General features: G+C 51.6%; 1 protein-coding gene across 4 annotated transcripts in view; it reads right to left on the bottom strand.

Annotated features, from left to right (window-relative positions):
• Gdpd5 (glycerophosphodiester phosphodiesterase domain containing 5) overlaps nt 1-24448 on the bottom strand; it is an 80958-nt gene that overhangs the window by 6569 nt on the left and 49941 nt on the right. For 2 of the 4 annotated variants that reach the window (XM_074082706.1, XM_074082713.1), the window contains exons 4-12: nt 16507-16610; nt 13281-13383; nt 12612-12671; nt 7207-7305; nt 6651-6744; nt 6174-6319; nt 2370-2452; nt 1121-1271; nt 457-675 (exon numbers count right to left, since the gene is read on the bottom strand). In XM_074082706.1, coding sequence (XP_073938807.1) covers nt 457-675; nt 1121-1271; nt 2370-2452; nt 6174-6319; nt 6651-6744; nt 7207-7305; nt 12612-12671; nt 13281-13383; nt 16507-16610 — 1059 coding nt within the window. The remainder of the gene's footprint in view (nt 1-456; nt 676-1120; nt 1272-2369; nt 2453-6173; nt 6320-6650; nt 6745-7206; nt 7306-12611; nt 12672-13280; nt 13384-16506; nt 16611-24448) is intronic. The other 2 variants (XM_074082709.1, XM_020155467.2) reach the window with 1 other exon arrangement.

The raw sequence follows: 24448 nt of genomic DNA, 5'->3' as shown, positions 1-24448 counted from the left end.
GTAGGGGTGGACAAGGGGACTGCCTGGCCCCTAGGTAGAATCGTTATCAGAGGTGGCCTGTCCATGGCTGTGAAGCCATCTGGCAATAACTCAGGAAGCTTTTCTTCCCAACGTGAGGAAAACTCAACATCCATCACTCTGCCGGTGGCCACCAGCATCTAGTATGCTGTCACAGAGTGGTGTCTTGTTCCTCTGGTCCCAAAATACTATTCCACAATACTCTGTGTTCTCCAATGTGGGCCATACTCCACTGAAGTGGCTGGAGAACCTGGACTACCGAACATCTGAAAGCACGGGCTGGTTCCCTTCTTGTCCTAGATGACGCAGTCAGGAGGTGAGGGGCACGCAGCCACCATTTTACAAACAGGAAAGCTGAAGTCCGGAGAGGGCACAAGTGTGTTTATGCTGGTTCAGGCCTCCATTAGGGCGAGCCTCGTGGGTGGCTTCAGACCTCACCTGGTGCTGCGGGAAGCCAGAGCGCAGCACGGCCTCCAGTGTGACGTTGAGAAAGCTGCCACGGTAGGGGTGCTCACGGGGTGGGTCACGCAGGTTGAGCAGCAGGGTGGCATTGCCCTTGGCCAGCTCCAGGAGTTCTGCCAGGCTGCAGATGGACTGGTTCTGGGCCTCCCTGTGGTCGGAGGGTGACAGGGAGCTCACTGTCCAGAAGGGGTCACTCTAGCAGAGACAGAAACACACAAGATTGTGTCACCAGCTCTTTGGGACCTTCACATACCTTCCCAAGCATGGAGACCTCTAAGCTGCCAGTGTCTGCTGGTGTATGTCAGGCAATTGATGACTGTGGTACAGTGAGGGTTCCAGGAACCTCCAACCCTCAACTTTCTACCCCCCACCCATGTCTCCAGAGAACAATTTGCTTGGAGCGTCTCCTAGTCTCCAGACTGTTCCACTGTAGAGCTTTTGGAACTGCCCTGTCTCTAGGGTCAAAGTGTCCTCACTAGCTTTTCCTGGTGAGGGAAACAGACCCCAATAAGCAGTGACAGCCCTGAGTCAGGAGCCCAGCTTAGTTGAGGTCATCTAAGCTGACGGTCACCAGCCTCTCTCACTCCTCAGGGTCCCTGCTGTCTCTCCCACGTGTAGGAGGGGCTGGGGGCAGCCAGACCTTCAGGAACCACTGTCCAGCGTTGAGCCTCTGCAGGATGGTCCAGTTGAGCATAGAAGCCGGCCTGCGGGCGAGCTCCGGGAACACCTGCTCCACGTTGGTGGTGCGCCGCAGAGTGGCGTCGTGCATGAGGAAAGGCACACCATCCAGGCTGCAGGGAGAGGGCCACTGTCACTGCCTACCCTGGGCTCTCACCTGCCCATCAACAATCAGTTCTCACTCCTCCCCAACCCCTCTCTGGGCTGCAGGCTCCTCATCTGTATGGAGAGGACAGTAGGCTGGCGGGTGACCTCCAAAGGGTCAGTGCCCTCTGACTGTCTATGGAGGGTCAAGTGGAGGGAGCACTGCTAAGGAAGGCTGTTCTCTTAGCAACCCTGGAAGGCAGGTGCTGCCTCACTTGATAATAGGGAAACTGAGGCTAGGGAGCACCAAGCTCACAGTCCATGGCTACTAAGTGGTGGAACTTTGTTTGTTACCAAGTCCATGCAATGGCATAAATAGAACAGTGCCCATGCAGGCCCTTTTTAAAAATTCCATCCCTACCCCATCCTTATCTACCACACCTGGCTATCAGTAATTCAGAGGCTGCCTGAAACAGTAAAAGGCACCTGTGTTCCCCATTCCTCAAAGCATTTTACCACCATCTGCTGGAAAGGTGTACAACACACAATTCTATGCAGTTTAGACTGGGGACCGCGACCTCGCATATGTGGTACCCTTGTTTAGTGCACAACTATACAACTATGTATGGTAGCCCTGTCCCCTCCCCTTCTCAGAGTAATCTCTGATATCAGATTGATGTGGCTTTTCCCTGCCATTTAAACTAATACATATTTCTATACCTACACATAGAAAAGGTGTGTATCACTTTTGTGTGGTCTTTTAAAGTACAGCTGGCATCGCAGTGATTGTATTCCTCTACAACTTGCTAAGTCCAGTCATCTGAATGCTTGAGCTCCATCATGCAACACATAGATCTAATTTTCCTTTAAGAGAATCTATGGCATGGTCCCAGGTCCCTATCCCACACCTCTGCCTGAAGTAAGAGTCTGTTCTTTCCTCTACCTTGCATCTTGGAGTTTGTTACGAGATTCATTTGCACAAAAAGGGTGCCTGCTCTGCTGTGAGTGGTCCACACTTCCACCCTCCAATCTCCAAGGCTCTGGGACCAGAGGTCCCACCTACAGAGACCCGGATGTAGATGCCACAGGGAGATAAAGAGGTGCACCCCCTCTACACACACACCTACCTGATAGTGATGTCAGCCTGGAGCCCATACAGCTTCTGTTCTAGGGCCTTCCGGAAGGACATCAGTGTGTGCTCTGGGGCCAGCTGGGGAGGAAGGGGGTGGTGAGGACCAGGGTTCCCCTGATGTGCCCCTTCCCAGCCAATGGGAAGTCTCCCATTCTGGGTTACTAGGTCAGCCTGGTTCTCATTCCTCCTCCATGGAGTGGCTGTGTGGCCCTGGGCACCCACAAAGCCTCTCTGAAGTTCAGTTTCCTCACCTGCTAAGTCACATCCATATGGCAGGGTTTGGGGGAAGGGGGAGGCAGGGTGGTAGTGTGGGATGTGGCAGATAGTTAGCACTTAAACTCTGACATTGTATATCCTTGCTACACTTGGACACTGAGCTACATTCTGGAGGCAGGAAGGAGGCCTTTTTCACAGGCCTGCCACTCTGTGGGGTCTGAGTTCCCAGTTCCTTCTTGGTTAGACCCTGAGCCCAGTACTGGTGGAGATCCTGGAGGGGGTAGTGGAGTTTCACGGGGGTGGTGAGTCCTCATTTATACATACACGACAATACTCTCTCCCTCTCTAGATTTGTGTCACCTGTACAGAACATGCTTGCTAAATAGCAGCCCAGTAGCAGACAAATCATAGTTCCAGCCTTGCCTCTGCAGTAGCTAGCTGTGGGGACCTTGAGTGCAGTTCTCCCTCTGGGGGACTTGGTTCCTCGCTGGGTTCCATTAGGACATTGCCGTACCTGTTTCTATCACTAGGGGTCAGCACGAAACCAAGCATTGGGCCAAGACCAGGCACCTGGGACTGGAGGCTAGAGGAAGTGGGGGTGCAAAGAACTCCCATGTCTGCTCTAATCTCCCTCCCCTCTGGCCATGCTGCTCCCTAACTCAACACACGCCCTCTGCTGGGAAGTGGTCATGGAATGCGAGGTGTTTGAAGCTGGTTGAGAAGGAACAATTAATTTCCCTGAGGATGACCTTGGTTTCCTTAGCTATAAAAGGAGCTCATGTTACCCACCTCAAAGGTGAGACAACAGAAATCAGAGACCTGACGCCTGAGCCTGGCCATAATGTGAGTTCCTCTCTTCTGAGATCCCCAAGCTGTTACACAAAGGTCTTCCTGGGGTATGTGCTGGCCTCCTAGAGAAAGGTGCGGAAACCTAGCCCTCCCTTACCAGACTCAGGGTTGCAGGAAGGCCCCCAAGGCATGTGGGAATCCAGGGTGAATTCTTGATCCCCATCTCAGAGTTCCCATCTGCTTCAGGCAAGGCCGGGGGTGGGGGGGGTCTGCTGTTAGGAGTGTTATGTGGGGTGGGGTGGAAAGTTGTAAGCTCAGTGAGTTCTCTGAGAGTCCCAACTCTAGCTCTAGTCCAACCAAATAGCAAAATATACATAGAAACAACACATGGGGCACACAGATAGTCTCCAAGACAGGGGTGTGCACTTGGGCTCATTACACTCAGAACCCCACTGGCAATCATCTGAGGAACCACTGCAAATACACACCGTGCAGCCCTGGTACACAGGCACTCACAGGGATATGGAGGGGGCCCTTCAAAAACCACCACTAAAAAGTTGACTTTATAGAAGTAAAGAGTAGGACAGTGGTAAACAGAGGCTGAGGAGGAGAGGAAGAGGGGATAGGAGAGATTGGTTAATAGGTATGAAATGACAAAGGAACAAGTTTTGGCATTCTAAAGCATGAATGGGGAACTATAGGAAGTGATAATTTACTATATATTTCAAAATAGCCAGAGGAGAGAAATTTGAATGTTCCCAACACAATGAAGTGATGGATATGCTAATCACCCTGATTTGATTATTACACCTTGTATACATGTATGAAAATAACATGCCATGCCCCATAAATGTATACAATTACTATGTATCAGTTAAAACAAAGTATAAAATACACACCACAAGGATGCAGTCAGCCAGATGCACAGTGCGAGAAACTGTATAGGACAAATGACAGCTTCTTCAACAAATGAACAACGTGAAGGAAAATAGGGAGACTGATTATCATATACTAAAAGCCACTTAGGACCTATGTTAGGTGGGCATTGTTTGGATCCTGATTTTTAACAACTGAACAATAAAAAACATGTTTTTCAGACAACAAAATCGAACGTAGATTTGATATTCGATCATATTAAGGAATTGTTGGTAATTTGGATGGATGTAATAACAGCACCGTAGATATGTTTTTTAAAAAAGCCCTTATGTATTAGAGATACATCCTGAAGTATATACAGATGAAGTGGTCTGACATCTAGGATTTGCTTTACTACAGCAGGAAAAAACAATTTAGAGACCAATGAAGCAAGCATGGCAAAATGTTGATAAATGTTGAAGGTGGTACTGGAATCATTACATAACTCTTCATTATCTGATGCATTATATTATTCTCTTCACTTCTGTACCTGTTTGAAATTCATCTAATAAAGGAAAAAAATCCCCACTGGGCTTAACTCATTCCCTGTTTTCCTCCGCTCCTGCTTTTGCACACGGTTTTTGTCCCCTGGCCTCAGAACAAATGAGAGGGCTTCCCGCCCACAAAGCTTAGCGCCTGCCTACCTGGGGAGCCACACAGCACAACAGCAGCAGCATGGGCACCTTCACTTCAGGCTCGGAGGGGACTGGTGACCCCCTCATGCCCTCAACACACACAGCAAAGTGGACTCCAAATCCATATTCCAGCTGGCTGCCTCTGGGAGGTGCCAAGGTCACAGTCAGTGTGGGGTGTGATGAGAGGGTACCAGAGTCCTGCTCAGGGGTGCAGGTCTATGAGTGTTAGCTAGAAAATTACACTCCTCTCATGTGTAGGGAGACTACTGGGGGGATGGGGGGATTTGAAGCTCTGACCTTTTTTTTGTGATGCTTGGATGAAACCTGGGCTTCACACATACTAGGCAAACTCTCTATCACTGAGCCACACCCCAGCCCAGACACATTCTTTTAACACAAGGATTTGGTGTGGCCCAGCAAATTCAGTGGCACAGCAAAACTCTAGCACAGAGCCAGTGTCAGGAAGTCCCCAGGTGCCTCCTGGAGGTGAGGGTTAGTACTGTCCCTACCTAGAAGCCTGGGTTCACAAAAGGGACCTTCCATAGGTTAAAATAATGCCTTTTCCTTCCTGCGGGACACTTTGCCTGTGCTGCCTCCTGCTTCTCACACCCCGCAGCAGGCACTCTTGCTGTCACCATGGCACAGGAGAGAACCAGGTATAGGGAAGACAGAATCCATCCATCTCTCACAACTAGCCAGCAGCCAGGCCCAGCTCCTGCCCAGGCAGCTAGGCTCTGAAGTCTGTCCTCTCAGCATCTCAGTGGCAGGACCCAGAGCTGACTTTGACTTTGTCCTCTCCCTCCTCTTCTGTCCGGCTCAACTGCTTTGCCTTGGACAGTTTTCTCTGAGCTGTGTCCCAGCTCTCTCCCCAACTGCTTGGTGGGTCTCCTGCCACCTGGCCACAGCCCCAGGCCTCTTGCCCAGCAGCTCTCTCCTGGCCTTTCCGACCCAGAGAACTGACAGTGGCGGGGTGGGGCCAAAAACCCTCCTGAACCTCCAGTGCTTCAGAATGAGTTAAATCTTTCTAGCAAGATGACTCGGGGCTCTTTGGGATCTGGTCCCATCCAGGCTCTCTGCACACCAGTCCTTCACACCAGGCCTTCCCAAACCTCCCCCAAAAGCAAAGAACTATTCTTATTACTACACTACACGTATTACATCCACTTACCAGTAAAGACCTTCCCCTGGAACAGAAGCTGTACCCACCCCTACCCGGGCTGTGAAGACCCTTGTGTGACACTTACCATAGGAGCACCACGATGGCCAATGAGGGCAGGCTTGGGGCCCAGATCCTTTTTCTCCATGATGCAGGGAGAGGAGATGCTAAGAGGAGCCAAGTAGAGGGCAAAGACCACGGCGAAGAAGGTACAGAGAATGGTTGCCTGGGAGGCTGTAGACACAGGCCATGAGCACCTCCCGTGAGCCATTCAGCTCTGGCCAGGCCCAACCTCAAGTCCTGGGTGGCCAGGGTGGGATGCAGGACCCCTGTGCTTGGAGGGGTGGCCCGTGTTTCAGCACATATGCCCACACAGACATGGGGATTGGAGCAGGAATACAGTGCAAGACTGACCGAGGTACAAGCCACAGGAGCATCTCTCTGAGGCAGGCCCCCATGTGGAGTGTGAGCCTCACCTCATCCCCAGGCCACCCAGGTAGTGTCCAGGTGGGGGCAGCCCAAACTGGCTAGTCAGGAGGGGTGAGCCCTGAGCAGTAGTACTCACGGGATCGCTCTGCACGGGCGAACTGTCCAGCCACGATCCAGGAGAGCGCAGTTATGGCTGCCAGAGCCCCTATGTGCAGGAATGGTGCTGTGCCCTGTGTATGTGGGGAGAGGTAAGAGGGTCCTGGGACTCTCAACCATGCCTAGACCCCCAGGTCACCAGTGTGCTGACCTCCTCCTACAGGACAGTCAACCCTATCTCCATTTGTAGCAGCTGAAGATACTGGGAACCCAGAGACCCTGGGTTGTAGCACTCTCCCCACTTCTGACCTGCTGTGTGACCTGGGACCCCTCCCTATCCCTCTCTGGGCCCTGGAATGCAAATACAGGAGCAATAAGAAAAAAAAAAAGTGTTGCCTGGGGGTTGAGGGTGTAGCTCAGTGGTAGAACACTTGTCTAACAGTGCAAAGCACTGGGTTTGATCCCCAGAAAAATAATAACAATATTACTACTAATAATAAGATTCTTATCTGACACATCAGCTGATAATTTGCATGAATTTTTTTTTAAGTGCTGCCTGATGTAAGGTTGCTGGGGAAGCAGCCTACCCCACTCACCTGCAGGGAGATCAGCAGCACCTCCCACTCGTCCTCCCACAGCTGGGCCACTGCTGACATGGCCACTACTGTGGAGGTCAGGATGACCACCAGCCCAATCTGGAAGAGGGAAGCACCAGACAGAGGATTAGAGTGGGGTGAGGGGCCCCAGTGTGCCTGAGAGGGAGGACAGAAGGGGAGCCTGTGAGACAGACACAGGAGAGGTGGAGGGAGCAGGAGAGACATATGAAGCAGGGAAGAGGGAGGAAGGAAAAACTGGCCCATGGACTGAAAGTAGCCAGGGACAGGCAGAGGGCAAGGAGCACAGGAGGGGCAGACAGACCCCACAAGGAAGTGACAGCAAGAAATAGAAGGGAGGGTGGAGAGAAGACAAAAGGAGGCTGGCAAGACACCCTGCTAAGGGACTCCCTGGGTCTGTCCAACCTGGTACAGCAGATGAGGAAACTACCTTGCCTAGACTGTAGGGCAGGAACCTGGTGCACAGGGGGCTACACTCACAGTGACACTTCTATTAGGAATGAGCAGTGGGCAAGGCCCTGCCCGCTGCCCCAGCTCCAAGACTTGCCAACCCTGGTCCCCCAACATCTAGCTTCTAATGTGTTCTGCAGAAAGTAAGGAAGGCAAGGGGCACCTTCATGAGGCCAAGATATGTGGGGGTGGATGGCATCTGAGACCCCAAAACCAAGTGAAACTAAGTTGACGTGTCCTGCTACTTCCACCTTTGTGCGTGCACCCTCCTCAAAGTGCCAGGCCTTTCTGCATAGCCCTCTCATCTCAACTCCAACCTCTGTGGGCCCCACTCCCTGAAAGGTCACTACATCCTGTCCTCTGACTTCTTAGAGGGTTTCCCATGGCACTTCTGGGCCTTGCTGCCTCCCTTGGGCTTTCTTTCTGTTATCAGGATCCTCAGGCAGGCACTAGCAGCACTCTGAGACTCTCAACCACTAAGCAAGGGCAGAGGGGACTTTCTAGAAGTGACGGCAGAGACAGAGGCCTGCCTGACTTTGCTCCCTGCTACCCTGGGGGTAAGTTTTCCTTTGGAGATTTGTTATTCACCATTAGCCTGGAAACAAATATCCCCCTAAGAAACAGTAACAGCCCTCAGATAGGTGAGGGCCTTTACAGGTTGCCATATGCAGGCTTGGAGACCAGGGCAGATGAGGGAACACAGGTGTGCCTGGGTCTGTGCGGGCACTTCAGGAGGTCTTCAGGTGTTCTCTCCCAACTTCCTGGGTGAGGCCTTATCATTTCCATTTTACACAGTGGGACATGGGCTCTGCTTGTTAGGTCTCATAGCTTTGATGGGGCAGATCCAGAAACAGACCCCTCTGCCTGTCTCAGAGATCAGACTGCTATCACAGATGCTGAGGAGCCTCTGGGGGGCTCAGGGAGTTCCTAACAGTGCCCAAAAGCCCCTTCCTTAGCACCCAGGCTGCCTCTCGAGGCACATATCTACCACTTTGTGCTTGTGGGAGAGAGTGGGCACCTCGGAAGGACTGTTTCTGAGAGCATCTTATTACAGCATGTAACTGCCAGTGGAAATACTTGCAATAAAACTGATTCCTCATAATCCTAATACAATTAAAATTTCATCACCTCTGAGTTTTATAGTTGCTGCAGTGGTACCCATCATGCTCTGCAGTATTATTGAGAGTTCAGTGTGGCACTTCCTCCCCATTGTGTCCTTCAGCCACAGAAACAGCATTGGCTGGCAACAGTGTGACCCCCCCCCCACACTCCTTAATTAGGAGATGGATCTACAGGGAGGCCTGAGGCAGACCATTGTCCTCTAAGAACATGGTCTTGAGTTCTCTGTCCTGCTGAGCTGTGGGATGTGATGTCAATGGAGGGATGTAGGATGTAGAGGGATGTGTGTTCATTTACTCATTCATTCATTCATTCATTCGGTGACTTTCACCTGGGCACTAAGGGCCAGGGAGGGGTTGGAACCCAGTCTTGCAGAGATGCAACAGGTGGGCTTCTTGGGGGGGCGGGTGGCTTCTGGGTCAGCTGGCCCAGGGGGAAGAGCCACACTCCTGGTCAAATCTGCTACATAAGGGGAGAGTACCATCTCCAGGGGTCTTCCCTGAGCAGGCACACGGGGATAGTGAGTGCCTATGGAGGGGTTTGGGGCTCATTAATGAGAAAATGCAAGTGCATTGCTTAGCACTATGGCTGCCATCATAAGGAAATGCTTCCTAGATATGACCACAACAAAACAGGATAATGGTGAGGAGTGAGTAATATGCAGTGCCAATGCATACAGTCAGTGCCCAGTAAGTGCTGGTTAATGCTGTTGTGATGAATACAGGCTTGGCATGCAGGAGGCACTAAAATGTGCCTTCCATGAGCATAGCTGAAGGGACAGAGGTACAAGCCAGAAAGAACTGTTGCCTGGGCCAGCTGCTGGAGAGAAGACAGAATTCACCCAGATGCTCTGACTGGGGTCCCCACCCAGCCTGGGCACCCCCTGTGGCTGTGAGGACCCTGGTGCTCTCTCCAGCCCTCAGGCTGAGTCTCTGACAGAGCTCTCCTCCTCCATGCAGTCCCTGGGCCACTGCTGCTGTCCCTGTGGTGAGGTACACACTGGGAACACACTGCTGGGTAAGCTCAGGCTACAACGGATTGGCTGGGGAGGTGGGAGCTGTGAGCAGCCCCTCTCAGTTGTAGCATCTGAGCAGGTTCTGGGTAGGGGGTAAGGCAGGAGACACATCTCAGGGAGAGGCTACCTGTTTATCACAAAGCCCCACACCCTAGCCTCTAGACTTCTCCTAGAGATCACCTGGCAGGGTTTTCTGGGAGACAAGACAGTCCCTAAGGGGGTCCCCGAATCCACTCACAGCACTAGGCCCAATTTAGGTGGTTCCCTCCTACCCAGTCTTGAGCTCTTCTCTCATCCCCTCCTCACTACTTAGGGAAGACAGGGCCTCAAAATACAGGTCATGGCAAAAACATGCCATGAAAGTGTGGCCCTCAAAGCAACATGATACCGGTATAAGACCAGGAGACTAGTGAAAGTAAGCAAAAAGTTCAGGAATACATCTGAATACATTTAAAAATATGGCATATGACAAAGCAGCATCTCTGTCATATTTGAGGGGAAAAGATGGATTGCTCAGTGTGGACAGCTGGTTACGTTGGAAGTCATCTAAAAAAGAGCTAAGTAAGATCACACCATGTCCTAAAATAACTTCCAGAAAGATAAAGAATTTAAATGCCAAAAAGTAAAAACATAATTACCAAATGATACCACAGAGAAATTTTGTATAATCTTGGAGTGGGAAAGACATTTCCAAGTCTGACACAAAACCCAGAGGCCATGAAAAGAGATGACATATTCAAGTTCTTAGGAATACAAAATTCCCTATGGCACAAATACAATATGCAAAGTCAAAAGGTCAATGACAAACTAGGAAAAATTATCAGCAGTTCACTAGCCAAAGGGCCAATTTCCCAAATCTATAAAGAGCTCTTGCAAATTAATAAGCAGAAAGCAAATCCCATGGTGAAAAGGGCAAAAGATATAAGGAGACAGTTGATAGAAAATAGCAATGACTCAGGTCTGTGAAAAATACCAAATCTAACTCAATGTAAGGGAGATGCAGATTTATATGGTGAGGAACCATTTTTCACCCATCAGATTGGCAAGGGCCAAGAAATCAACTAGCCCTTGTGGGCCATGGTGTGTTTTAGGCTTGGCCACACATTACCCAGTGAGGCCTACCCAGGAAGCCTGGCTGTGACCTCACAGGAGGGGTCAGGGAAAGAGGAAGAATGGCTTGGCCTCCTGGAATGGAGGAATCTGACTTCCTACATTGATCTGCGACCTCCAGTTGGCTCAGGGACTCTATAAGCCTTTCTACTAGATCAAACAGGTGTGACTTGACCTGCTGAGAGCCAGGTATGGCCCCAGGAGGTAACCACAGAGTGTGCCAGCCCCCGCCGTGGGTGCCAGCTGTTGCAGTTCTTTCAAGTACCAGCTTTGCAGCTGGGAGAAGAAAGTGGCTCACAGAGGGGAATGCAGAAGCCCAAATGAAACCTCAGGATATAGTGACCGGCCAGAGGAAAGAGGGATGAGAGCAGGGGCAGCTCCGTGTAAGACTTTAGTCACATGGGTCTGGCCCAGCTCCAGACTTTGTAATTAAATGACCTCGATGCCCCCTGCATACTTACAGGCACTTCCCACTCCACAACCCAACCCAAACTCACCCAGTCCCTCTTCTTCTTTCTGTTCCCTGTCCCCCTTCTAGCTGGAAGTAAATCCTTTGCCTTGAAGTCATTCTGGACCCATCACACTAGCTCATGGTTGTCTCTGGACACTTCTGCCCCTTCCTAAATGCATACCCATTGTGAGCCAGGCTCCAGAGATGTCCCAGCTCCCCTACTATGGCCTGGGTGCTCCTGGAGCTCTGTCTTGGTCAGGTTTGTATCACCCTGTGCCTCTGCTCTTGCAGAACAGGCATCAGAAACCTATACTCAGCACAAGTGTGCAAGGAATGGTGAGTCAGCAAAGGCTCTGGCTTCATATAATGAAGCCTGCTTGCCCTGGGCCCAGCCCTAAGTGCAGCATTGGGATGGTGAGGTCATCAGTGCCAACCTAGCCTGCAAGGAGGTCTAGGCTGGTATAGGTTGGGACAGGAGCCTGATGGAAATTGACAGCACAGATGCCTGGATATGTAGCAGAGGAGGTGTGGGAGCTGGGCAGAAGTCCCTCCCTCTGAGAGAAGGCTGCTTACCTAGGTGAGGTAGCATGGAAGGGGCCAAAAGAGTGAGTAAACAAGGTCAAGAGCAAGGAGCTAAAAGCAGAGAAAAGGCAGGCATACTGGGAGGGCCACAGATGTCTCATGAAGCAGAAACTGAGGGTGACTGTCCCATGACAGGAGCAGAGAGACATTGGAAGGGCCAGATTAAGGCAGGTGGGGGTATCTGGGTCATCCTGGGAGCCATGGGAGTTGGGAAAGAGGCAATGACATCACCCAAACACGGTTTTAAAAAGAGCTCACTGAAGAGCAGAGAGGAAGGTGAGGGCAGCCAGTGGCCAGGGCTCCAATATGAGCTGTGACCTATGTTGGTGAAGCATATGGCTACTGAGCCAGAATCCAGGACCTTCCACTCACAAACTGGGAGACCTTGGGCCTGCTAGTGAACCTCGTTGTACCTAGGGTTTTCCTCCCTCAAAGTGGGATGGTGACTGTGCCTACATTATAGGGTTGTGGTGAAGGCCAAGTGAGTTAAAAGTGGGCCAGGCTGCAGGGATAGTGCCTGGTACAGCCAGTGCTTGGCGAGAACCATTATCATAGTTACAGCCACAATCCAGGATAGGAACACTGTGTTTAAGCTCCTCCTCCTGCTGCATGGCCTCCTCTCTAGTTCCCTCCCCAGCCCTAGCCGAGCAGCCCCCTTACCTTGTGCAACCAGTGGAGGTTCATCTGCTGCCCCACAGCGATGTGACATAATGCCAGGACCTGGGGAGGGCCAGGGTGGCAGTCAGGCTGTGTGGGACTAGAAAGCCTCACCTGCTCCCCAGACACCACTTTGCTTCACACTCTTGCCCTGGGACAAGAAGTCAGCAAGCCTTCCCTGCAGGCAATAGGAATGCCCAGCCTGCCTGGCCTGGCCTCCTTCCAGATTACTTGAGGCTCCTCCCCTGGGGATTTCTCCAAGAGGTCACTAAGTCCTGCTGCACTTGGACTGCCCAACTTAATTCATCAAAGGTTTTGGAAGTTCCATGCTCTGGGATTCTGAAGTAGACTTGACCTCTGTCTGCAAGGAGCCCCTAGCCCAGAATACGGTTGACTTGAGTCTCAATTAGTAGAATATTCAGACCAGGAACCCAAAGCTGAGTTTTGGAAGATGTCTGTGACCCCTAAAAGCCTGGATGGCCCTTGTTGGGCTGGCCGGGGGACTTTCTGGAGGGGGGCAACTGAAGGAGACTGGCAAAACATGATCTCCTGCCTTGGAGGCCCAAGCAGCAGCCTCAGGGGCCATGGGCAGAGCATAGGCCCCTTCACCAGTCAGGCACAGGCCAAGCCTCCCTCTCCCTAGGAGGAGGGCCACCTGCCATCCATGACAACCTTCCATACCAGGAGACCTGCGATGTACGTGAAAGCAGCGGCTGTGGTCATGAGGATAGGCACGGACCAGTCACTCCAGTAGCCCATGCGGTTGTAGAGGTACCTGCCAGGAGGAGAAAAGGCAGGGTCAGACCTCCACCAGGCCACTGCCTGGCCCAGGAGCCAGTCTCAGCTCTCACACAGCCACAGCTGGGCAGACCACAGGCCAGGCTTGGGCAACCAGGCCTTGCTCATACCATAACAGCACTTGGAGTTTCCCTCACCCTCGGTCATGCCCGCTCCTGATAGACACCTAGGGACCAAGAAGCATGAAGAAGAAAAGAACAATTCCCACCATCGTACTGCCCAGAAGTAACTGTTACCAAGACCTCTGGGTTTCCTTCCCATGGGTCCCTGTGTGAACAGCAAAGCCAGGACCTACTGCACACAGGAGAGTGGTCTTGTGGCATTGGGTGAGGAGCCTGGCTGGCTCCAATCTCTATTTGCCTCCTGCTGGGGCCTTGTGGAGATGACAGACTTCACTGATTCCAAAAGCCCTTGGTTGTGACATTCACTTCAATTTCTATGTTAGAATGTGAAAGTATGGGGCCTTGGAACTGATAAACTGTAACACCTGTCTTCTCTGGGCCTTAGTCTCTCCCACGGTAGGACGGGGATAAGGGTTTTGAGAGGATGAAGGAAGGAGAGCCACATGGTAAGAACTCAACAAACTCATCTTAACACAAACACTTAACTGATGTCAATAAAATTGCTGAGGAAATGTGATCTTTTTAAACAGCCACTTGGTCTTCTATTGAGTTCATGTACCATATATAGCCAACTTCCTATTAATGATACCTCATGATTTCCAATGAGTCACTGTTACAAACTGACACAAAAATGAAAAAAAAAAAACATATCTTTTTGTATTTCTGATTATTCCCTTAGCATAGATTCCTATAAGCAGGGATTATAGGGGCAAAGGCAATGACTTCTTAAGGCTCCTGAGGGATATAGCTTAGCTGCTGTCCAGAGAGACAGAACCACTTACATTCTCCTTGTACAGCTAGAAACACTAAGGTTCAAAGGAGGCAACAACTTGCTCGAGGTCATTAGAGAATCAGAGCTGGTGCCAGGCCATTTCAGTCTGCAGCCATCTTGGCCTGGCAGAAGGCTGGGAGGGGATACAAGGAGGACCCCAAGAGTGCCCTCCCTCCCTCATTCCCTGAGGCCTCACTCTCAGAGTCTAGAGGAAGAGTTATTACCTAGAAGGTCAACTAGTGCACTCATCTTATCACACAGTTGGGGAAACTGAGGCCCAAAGAAGGGCAAGACTTGCTCCTGGTAGCTACAACTGAAGCATTCAGGGCCTACTTGTCTGTCAAGCACAGTCATTTTTTAGCTGAGACCTCTAGGACAGCAACAGCCCAGGTGTTTCCCCCACCCCCACCCCGGCCACCTCACCCCTCTTTGTTCAACGCTGATATCCTAAATCTTGTTCACATCCTTTCACAGCATGCAGACAGCTAACAGGCTCTCAAGACCATGAGGGCTGGATCAGGGTCAGGATTTCCTGAACTCCAGGACCAGGCCTCCAAGAAACAGGTGGCAGACAAAGGAGCTGCAAGTCCCAGGTATCCCTGAATCCCAAGCAGGTCACCTCCTCAACATGACAGATGCTTATCTTCTGCCAAGTCTCCCAGGGACAAGGGGATCTTTTGGGAAGAGCAGGGAGGCTCCATGAATAATGTGATACAGTTGGTCACGCTCAAGTCCCCATCACAGGTCCAGCTGTCTCTTTCTGGGTGACCTTGCAAAGGCTCTTTAACCTCCCTGAGTCCAGTCTCCTCAGACTGCCCTCTACATGTGTCCTCAGCACTGACTGGTTCTATGGCCATGGATGAGTCCTGTGCCCCTTTGGGCCTCACTTCCCCATCTTCCAGTTCAGCAGAACCATCTAGGGTCTGCCAGTGAGAGCCAGCAAGGAATGTTCCAATTTACTCACAGTAGTGCCGTGCTACAGACCCCTGCAAGGATGAATAATTGATTTATGACATTTAATAAAGCCCAGAGGCCACCTCTGGGACTTGGCTGGAGCTGTAGGGCAGGAGTGGGACATGGCATATCCTTTATTGTGCTCATTAATAATGGTGGCCAGGATTCTCACAGAATCCCAAAACGCATCAGAGGCCAAATTCTAGGAATCCGTACTCAAATATCTTATCCTTCTCCCAGCTGGCAACTCAGTCTTCTGGGAAGCAGCGCTCATGTTTGGGAGGAGCTCTGAGCCCTTCCATATCCATCAGGCCATCTTATCCTCAGAACAACCTGGTGAGGTCAGAGTTACCCCATCTTACAAAGGAATAAAGTGCTCAGAGAGTGCCACAGGTTTGCTCCAAGTCACACTGACCTGACCTGGTCAGCACAGGGTGGGGAGTGAGTAAGCCCTAACTGCCCCTGATTGGTCACGTGACCTTAGGTCTCAGTTTCCAAACCTGCCCACTAGAAAGAACCCAAGGTCTTCTCTTCCTCCCATGGCCTTTCACTGTGTAGCAAAGGGCCATATGGAGGGGGAGGAGGAAGAAATAGGTGCTCTTCAGCACCCAAGTACCTGCCTCAGACAGTCCTGCCCTTGGACCTGAGATGACCCTAAAGGAGGAGGAGCTGTCCCAGACATGGACCTGCCAGTTGCGCCAGGGCCAGCAACAGGAGTTAGGAGGCCTAACTCCCATGACAGGGCACTGCCTCATCTGCCAAGGCCTTGAAGTGCTTACCTACAAAGGGAGATAAGAACTTTGGGCCTAGCCCCATCTAGATGGTGCCCTGCCTTCCAGTCCTGTCCTCCATGGCCCAGCACCAGGTAGTGTCCCTATCTCCCTGACGGGCTTCAGCTCTGTTGCCCCCATTCTCTCAGGGCCTCTCACACCAATTCAGGCTGTTAATGCAGGCTGTCACCCATATGGGTCCTTTAAGGTCAGCTCCCATGCCATCTCCTGAAGTCTTTAGGAAGCCTTCCTGAATTCCCAGGGGGACATGCTCAGGCTTGGGTCTCTTTCTCTTCATCTGCCTTTGCCAGCTTGTGATTTCTCTACCACCAAATCTTGCAGGTAGGCATGACAGAGGCTGCCAGGGTGGCCTGACTCAAGTCACACGGGTAGTTGGTGACTTAGGCTTTGAAGGCTAACCAGGATGAGAAGTTCAAACTGGAGCCCCCTCCCCACCCACTCCGTTCCAAGCCCCCACTCACCAGTTGAATTCATCGTAGTCGTTGTGGACTTCCCACCAGAAGTAGAGCCAAGTGAGCGTGAGGCCGAAGGTGAAGGTGAGCAGTAGAAACCAGAGGCGCTCCCACTGGAGGCAGGGGAGAAGGAGAGGGTCAGTAGGGCCAGAGGCACCCCTCAGGTTACTTCCCTCCAGGTCTTCCTCCTCCTCCCCAGGCAGGATTATTGCTTGCTTGGCACTGAGGAGGAACCCAGATTCAGGGGAGGAAGTCACCTGTCCAATATCACAGAGCTCTGCTATAGCCTGAGGCCTTTCCAGTATGCATCCATCCCCTGTTCTTGTGATTACTCCTACACACCCATGCACACACTCTCATACACACGCACACACACACACACACACACACACATACACACACACGCTTCTGGCAACAGTCCCTAGAAACAGAGGCTTTGTCCCCTCCAAAATCTTCACATGGATGGTGACCTGTATTCTGTGAAGTCACATACCTCACTTATTTGATCCTCACAAAGCAGTTTTTCTCTACCTCCATCCTACTGATAAAAATACTGAAGCCCAGAAAGGCTAAGCAATTTGCCCAAGTCACACAGCAAGTTAGTGAAGAATTAAGGACCAGTGCCCTAGCCTCTAGACTGGAAGAAGTGCAGTGTCTTCCACTGGGCACTGGTACCTCAAGGCTAGGTCAGGTTGCCCCTCTGTCTCCAGGTGGGAAGGGCTGGGGGAACACAGATCCTACCACCACAACTTCTAGAGGACTGGGCTCGTCCTCAGGCCCTTCCTTTCATCTGAGCCCCCTGGCTTTTCCTTGCTTCTATACCCCTCCCTTGTCTGTCATCAGAACCAATCAGTAGCCTTGGGGAGAGCTCAGCATGGAGAGAATTCTGAGCAGCCTCCCCTGGGGGTTCTCTCTCACTCAGGATAGCCATTCCAGAGCCATTGTGCTGACCAGTCCCAGTTTAACCTCTTCATGGCTTCTCACTGCTCAGTCAAGCAGGGACACCCTTCTGCATGTGGCCCCTGACCTTCCAGTTTCATCCTCCAACCAGTTTCCTTAACTGGGAGGGACCACTGCCCCAGGGTTTGTTCTCTCACATGCCATTTGCTTTTGGAGTAAGCTCAAATGTCACCTCTGGAGAGCCTTTCTGAACTCTGCTCTACACCTTCATGCCCTCTCTGTGCTCCATGGCATTATTGTACCTCTGTCTTTACATTCAAACCTGACTTACTCAAGTGACTGTGCCCTCAGATGACGTGGGTCCAACCAGGACTGAGACTGAGGCTACCTCCACTTCATTAGCATTGATGACTGTGTGCAGGAGGGTGCAAGAAGGGGAGGAGCAGTTTCTGCACTACCCAGAACCTCCATCCATGCTTCCCAGAGAGAGCCACAGCATCTGGAGCCAGACTGCCCTGGAAGCTCACATCCCTATCCACCACTTACAAGTTATGTGACCTCAGGCAGGTTACTTAACCCCTCCGTGTCTGTTTCCTCTTTTGTGAACGAGTATAATCACAGCGCTGATAGCCTGTGGCTGAGGGAAGGATTAAGTGAGATAGTATAGATCAAGCCTCTGAACACAGTGTGGCAAGTAGCCAGGTTTCTGCCTCCCTCCAGAGTGCAGGAGAGGCCCTTAACCCTGAGGACCTGTGACTCCATAATGCTGGCATTCTTCCTGCCCAGGTGACTCACTCAAGTTGGTGACCCATGCTTGGGTGAGTGGCTGCCACAACTCATGGTCATATGCAAGGCTGGGCTGCTTTGCCTGACCCCACTTTGTACATAAACAGAGATGAGGTGACAATCTCCCAAAACCCAGTCTTTCAAGCAAGTTTGGGTTGGGGACAGCTTCTCTGACAGAAGGCTGCTTGTGTCTGTGCATGAGGTCCAGCTCCAGGCACAGTCAGCCCAGTGCTGCTCAGGCATGGGAAACCCCTAGCTCAGCATATGGCAGGCTGGATGCCTCCTGGAGGAACAACCCCGGGAGCCACTGGAAGACAGCTGGACTGAGACAGGGTGTGCTCAGTCCTGCTTGCTGCAACTAGGTTGTGGAGCTGGTCCACAAGACCATGTCAGAGTTGGTGCCATCTCTCCACCACCCCAGGAGAGACACTGGCAAGCACCCCAGGTCCAGTTCTGCTGTCTCTCTTGCTGCCTCAAATTCTTATTTTGTTCCTTATAATAGCCCCCATTTCCTGCAGAGTACAGCTGGCAGGTCTCAGGCCAGCTTTAATATCTGGGTCTCTCACAGAGTGGGCCATGTCCCCAGACTCACTCCCCTTTGGTCATGTCATGCCCCTGTGCGAAGACCCCACTGGCCTGAGCATCTCTGCAGACTCCACAGCCTATCCCAGATGCAGCCCAGGGTAACATCTGTACCCATAGCCCCAAATGTGGACTCACGCGCCATGCACTGAGTCACCTGTAGTTCTCACCAGGTCCCCAGCCTTCACGTGGGTCCCATCCTCCACATCCTTCCTCTGAAGCATAGGAAGCCCCCTCCTCCCTGCAAGGGGCCCTCATCCTGTGTCATAGAGGAACCCCATCTCCCCAGGGTTCCTACCATCCCTGTACTCCCTCAGTCCTGGCACAGAGCCTGCAGGTCCATAACTGTCTCCAGGTGTGGGTCTCCCCGCTGTGCATAAGTGCGTGGAAGAGCCAGGCAGCTTCATACCCAGGTGGTGGAAGAGTTAAAGAAAGATTTGATAACCATCTGATAGGTGAGGAAGCACCTTTCTCCTGCCCTGGCTTGACAATGTCCACCCAGGAGAGATTTCACTTCATACCCCACCCCACCCTTCAAAAGAGTACTTAGTCTTCTATGGATCCAGCCTGGCAGTGCTGGGTGCTATCTGCCCTCAGGGTAGGGCAGGGAAAGGCCTCTGTGCCTCTGACCAGCAGACAAAGATCTTCAAGGGGCCAGGGGCCTAGGCTGAGGGTAACTTTGGCCCAGGATGAGGTTTGTCCCAGGCAAGTAGCCTGGAAGTGGTGAGTATAAAGAGCCTGCAGCAGGTACAGACTTATGTCCAGTGACATAGTGTGACATAGGACCTGGGGCAATGTTGAGAGGTGGCCAGGAAGATCAAGATTATAGATGTTACAAGTGTTGGGCTCCACAGCAGCCAGCAGTCCTGTGCCCACCAGGCTGTTGTCTTCACTTGGCCAGATTCTTACAATGGGACAGAGCACGACAGGGGAAGAATAAGGGGGTACACCCCGGGAACAGCCAAGGTAACAAGATTAGAGTTGGCAGGGAGGAAGCCAGATATCAGCACCAAGGAACTAGGAACCCCATTTTCAGAACTGGAGCTGGGGCTGGGGGACCTAGGGATTAAAGTGCCTAAGAAGCAGCGGCCACCTAGCCACAGCAGCCTGTAGATGGGGATGAAGAGGCCCCAGTGCAGGGAGTCAGTGGGGAAGGGAGGGCAGTAGAGAGGCAGCTGGGCCAACCTAAGAACAATGGGAGGAAAAACTGAGTGGCAGGGGCTGGAAGGAAGGGGAAGGGGGAGGAAAGGAAAGAGGGGAGGAGAGAAGCTGACAGGAGGAAGTGGCCTGTGGAGCAGCTCTGCTGAGAGAGAGGCTCCAAATGGCACTAATGGTCCTTGTCAGGGCACATTATGGAAGACAAAGCCCTGTGCCCACTCTGCCCATTAACAAGCCAATCTGGCCCTGCTCCTGGCTTGTGCAGCAGGTTCACTGCTCCCATAGCCTCTCGAGGCCACTGCCATACCAGAGGGACAGTGGTACCGGCTCTCCCCATCTCTCTCAGCCTGCACGATGCAGAGGTGTATGTTCCAACATCTTGGGGTTCAGTAGGACCCCTGCATATGGCTGAACAAGTCTTGCCCTGCACCACACTCAGAAGCACACTCATCATGGTCTCCATGCATGTGCAGATTTGTGATGACAATTATCTGGTAGATGGCAGTCAAGTGGCAAAAGGGGTGTTTTTTGCTCATTTGTACAAAGGCTCAACATGGGAGAATGGAAGTCACAGAGGTCACCAAGCAGGGGAGGAGGGGGGAACCCAGGAGTTCTGAGCAGAGGCAGCTCTATACTGCCCTTCAAATCTGTTCTTGCCCACTGGGACCCCATAGGGCCCCCAGGCCAAGCTTGGATTTGTCCTTCCCTCTCTGGGCTACACTAGGCCTAACCTCCTGATATTCCAGGAAGTCTCTGTATCCCTGCAGCCCCCAAAGACTTCCTTCCCCTCCTGGACCAAGGCTGCTTTCTTTGTGCCTACCAACTTGACATTCAACCACACTCTCAATTGTGAAGATGGAGAGGGCATAACTGCTAAAGACCAGGCTCTATCGCTTGAATGAGTTGTTCCTCTCTCTGAGCCTTGGGTTCCTCACCAGCAAGATGGGAATGGCTTCCTGGGAGGGATGCCATTAAGCCAGCTGATGGGCCTCCAGTGGCACACAGCAGGTGCATGAGAAGGAACAGTTCACTGGGCCGTGGACACCTCCAGCGCAGGATGGTCTGAGATATGTGGGATGGAGAATCCCAAAGACCCCAGCCCCAGAGGCTGTGACCATTCAGCTCCATAACCCCTGCCTCAGCTACTACCACTATTTTTTTTTCTTTTTGGCAGCACTGGGGTTTGATCTCAGGGCTTCATGCATGGTAGGCAGGTACTCCACCACTTGAGCCACATTTCCAGACCCGCTCCTGCCATTCTTGCCCTAGCCCTCCAGGAGATGAGACCCTCCATCCTAATATGGCCCATACTAGGTTGCTGCTCCTTCTCCCTGCTCCAGCTGATAGCCACATCCTCTCCTCATCCTCCCTGCTGCTGTTCTGTCCCTTTCACCCCAGAGCCCTCTGCACTCAGAGAAGAACGTGTGCATAAAGAGCTTATTAGCAGCCAGGCTCAGACAGCCCCAGTGAACGACTGCAGTCAAAATCTTAACTCCACAGGAAGTATGGGCACTGTGCTGGGTGGGACGAACCTGCTACTGCCAGCTGTCACTCACTGTTGGCTCCTGCCCACCCCAGCCTGCCACCCAGGTCAGGATGCACACAGCTGCTTACCACTGTTGCCTACCACTCTTGTAGGGTGTGGAGTGCCTCCCCTTGATCCCCAAACAGAATCTGGAATCTGAGCTCTGTGGTCTGCTCAGTGCCTTCCAGGAGCTGCCAATACCACCCTGCTGACATCATAGACTCAGAATCAGACACTAGAGCCAGAGCAATCTCACTCAGCTCCTGTCCCCTGCCTGTCTCACAGGCCAGAGACTTCCTCTGCAGTCCCCAGGAGGGATGGGAACTCAACCTCCTCCAGCTCCAGGAGCTCCAGGAAAGGGCCCCTTGGGAGGTGACTTGGTCCTGTGTACCCAAAGGTCTTCCTTCTAAGATCCCCCCCTACATACACACACACACCCTGACAAGGGCAGGTGCGTTCAGGGTTTGAAACCCAGGCTGGCCATTGCTGAGTGATCTTGGAGAAGATGTTCCTGGTCTTGGAATGGAGACAGCAGTTTGGCATGCTGTACAGAGCACGAACTTATATGCACACTGTGTGGTGCTGGCTCCACAGGAAAGCCATTCCCTTCCCTCCACCCACCAAATGAAGCTGAATTCTGCCCCACAGCTGGTTCTCAGATACCACACAGAACAAATTCAGCCAAAAGAGCAAGCAATACCGGGGTCAAATGGCCAAAGAGTACAGAGCTGGGCTTTAATCCGGGCCCTTCTGCCCACTGACTGCATGGCTCTGGGCCAAGCACTCAGTGCCTCAAACCTCAGCTTCCTCCTCTGTTCACAGGGATGACATCACCACCACCTCACAGGAGGACTGCCAGGCCCCAACGCGATTACAGACCGTTCCTATAATTATCATTTGCATCTGGCAGCCCTTTAATTATGTGAAGACAGTGATCAAGTCTTTTCCCTTCCCCCTGCTCTACACCAAGTTTTTCTCTGACTGCTGAGGACAGCAAGCCAGATCACCTGTCTCAAAGGCCAGGGTGGGTGCTGTGAGCAGCAAGACTCAGAGGTCTGGTCTGCTCTGCAGGCTGGGGCCTCAGGAGCTGATACTGGGATAAGGGGGTCTTGGCATGGGGATTCTTAATCCCTTTTCACAGACTGCATCCCTGGCTGCAGGGGACGAAGTCTTGCATGAACTCTTCACAGCACTGGGTGGGGGGGGGGGTGCTCCATCTCTTCCATCTCACAGCTCTGCAAAGCAGGTGGTACAGTCTGAGGAAACTAAGTCCCGGAGAGCAGAAGCAACTGACCTAAGGTCACAAAAGGCAAACATAATGAGTGCAACTAGAATTCACACCCAGGTCTGGGTACCTCCATGTTTCCCAACTGTCTTAAAGCAACAAGGAGCAGGACATGTAATTATCCTTGTCTGGCCACAGAGGAAACAGGATCAGAGGGTCAGGGCCTTGTACAGAGTTACTGTGTTACAAGTCACAGGCAGTGCTGGGGGACCCTGGAATTTCAGAGTTAAACAAGATTCATCATGTCACCTCATCCTCTAGAGGCCCAAAGAAGAAATGGAGAAACTGAGATCCAAAGTAAGAGAATGCCCTGGAAAAATGGACACTGTAAATGAATGTGAAATGATGAAGAATTCAGCAGATGGTTTTGGGAGACCTGGATATGCATGTGGTAAAAAATACAAGTAGACCCCTACCTCACACCCCACACTGAACTAAATCCCAGCATTTCCCTACCACATCCTCACTATTGTCTTTCTCAGGGCCAGCTCAGCCGGGCTTGGCTACTTGGAGCTAAATCAGTTCATCGTGAACAATCCATAGCAGAGACTGAACAACAAGAAGTGACTCCATTCCTGGGAATGGGTGGGAGTGGGGCAAGCAACCTGTGGCTCACTCAGCAAATTGCTCAGGAGTGTGACGGCCAAAGCCTCTTAATATCACATGCTATAGGAAGAGGGAGGTGTGCACAACTTCCTGAAGAAAAGACACCTGCAGCACAACTGGAAGGAAAGGCTTGCTGAGAGAACAAGGCTGGGGAGAAGGCATAAAGGGAGTGAAGATGCAAAGGCACAGAGCATGGCAGGTTTGGCCTGGGGAACTGGCTTCTTCTCTTATGGTCTTATAAAAGCTTTCTCTAGCCAGGCACAGGTGGCTCACGCCTCTAATCCTAGCTACTCAGGAGGCAGAGATCAGGAAGATTGTGGTTCAAAGCCAGTCAGGGCAAATAGTTCATGGGACCCTATCTTGAAAATACCCATCACAAAAAGGGCTGGCGGAGAGACCCAAGGTGAAGGCCCTGAGTTCAAATCCCAGTACTGCAAAAAAAAAGAGAAAAGCTTTCTCCATGTAAGAGTATTAGCCTTCATACATGTAGTATGTTGTTTCTCACTTTATCATTTGGTTTAATTTTGTTGATCATGCCTTTTGTGTAAACATTTAAATTTTCATGTAGTCAAATCTAGCCCCCTTTTCTTTCATCAGTTTTGACTTTGGTGTCACATTTAAGAAAGGTGGTCTAAGTTCAGACATGTCATACTTAACACCAGGGAGTTCTCGGCTTCATGGTTTACCTTAACTCTGTAACCCATCCATCTGTCTACAGCTACATCTTATTGTCACATGTGGTGAAGAGTTTGAAAGCCTGGTCTCTAAGGCACAAAGCCTAGAGATTCTTTCACTGTATATCTTTCCAAGCTGTTTGAACTGTCTCAACAAATGTGTGCTTTCTAAATAGAAAAAAGTTTAAAATAGCAAAAATTACATTTTAATCCATCTGGAATTTATTTTAGTATGAGGTAAGAGGCAAGATCTAATTTTACTTTGGCCACATGGATGCTTCTTTTGTCCCCACCCCGCTGTGATACTTTCAACAATGCCCACATCAGTTTACTTTCAATGCCCACACAGTGTGTCCTCAGATGCCTGCAGACTTGTTTCGAGGTTTTCCCAGCCTGGTCAAGGCAGCCCTCCCCCTGCATGCTGTTTCTGCCTGG

This window comes from Castor canadensis, chromosome 1 (genome assembly GCF_047511655.1).
Source record: "Castor canadensis chromosome 1, mCasCan1.hap1v2, whole genome shotgun sequence".
NCBI classification, from domain to species: Eukaryota; Metazoa; Chordata; class Mammalia; order Rodentia; family Castoridae; genus Castor; species Castor canadensis.
Note: the sequence above shows the minus strand (reverse complement) of the source record. Positions and strands in the feature narration are given on the sequence as shown.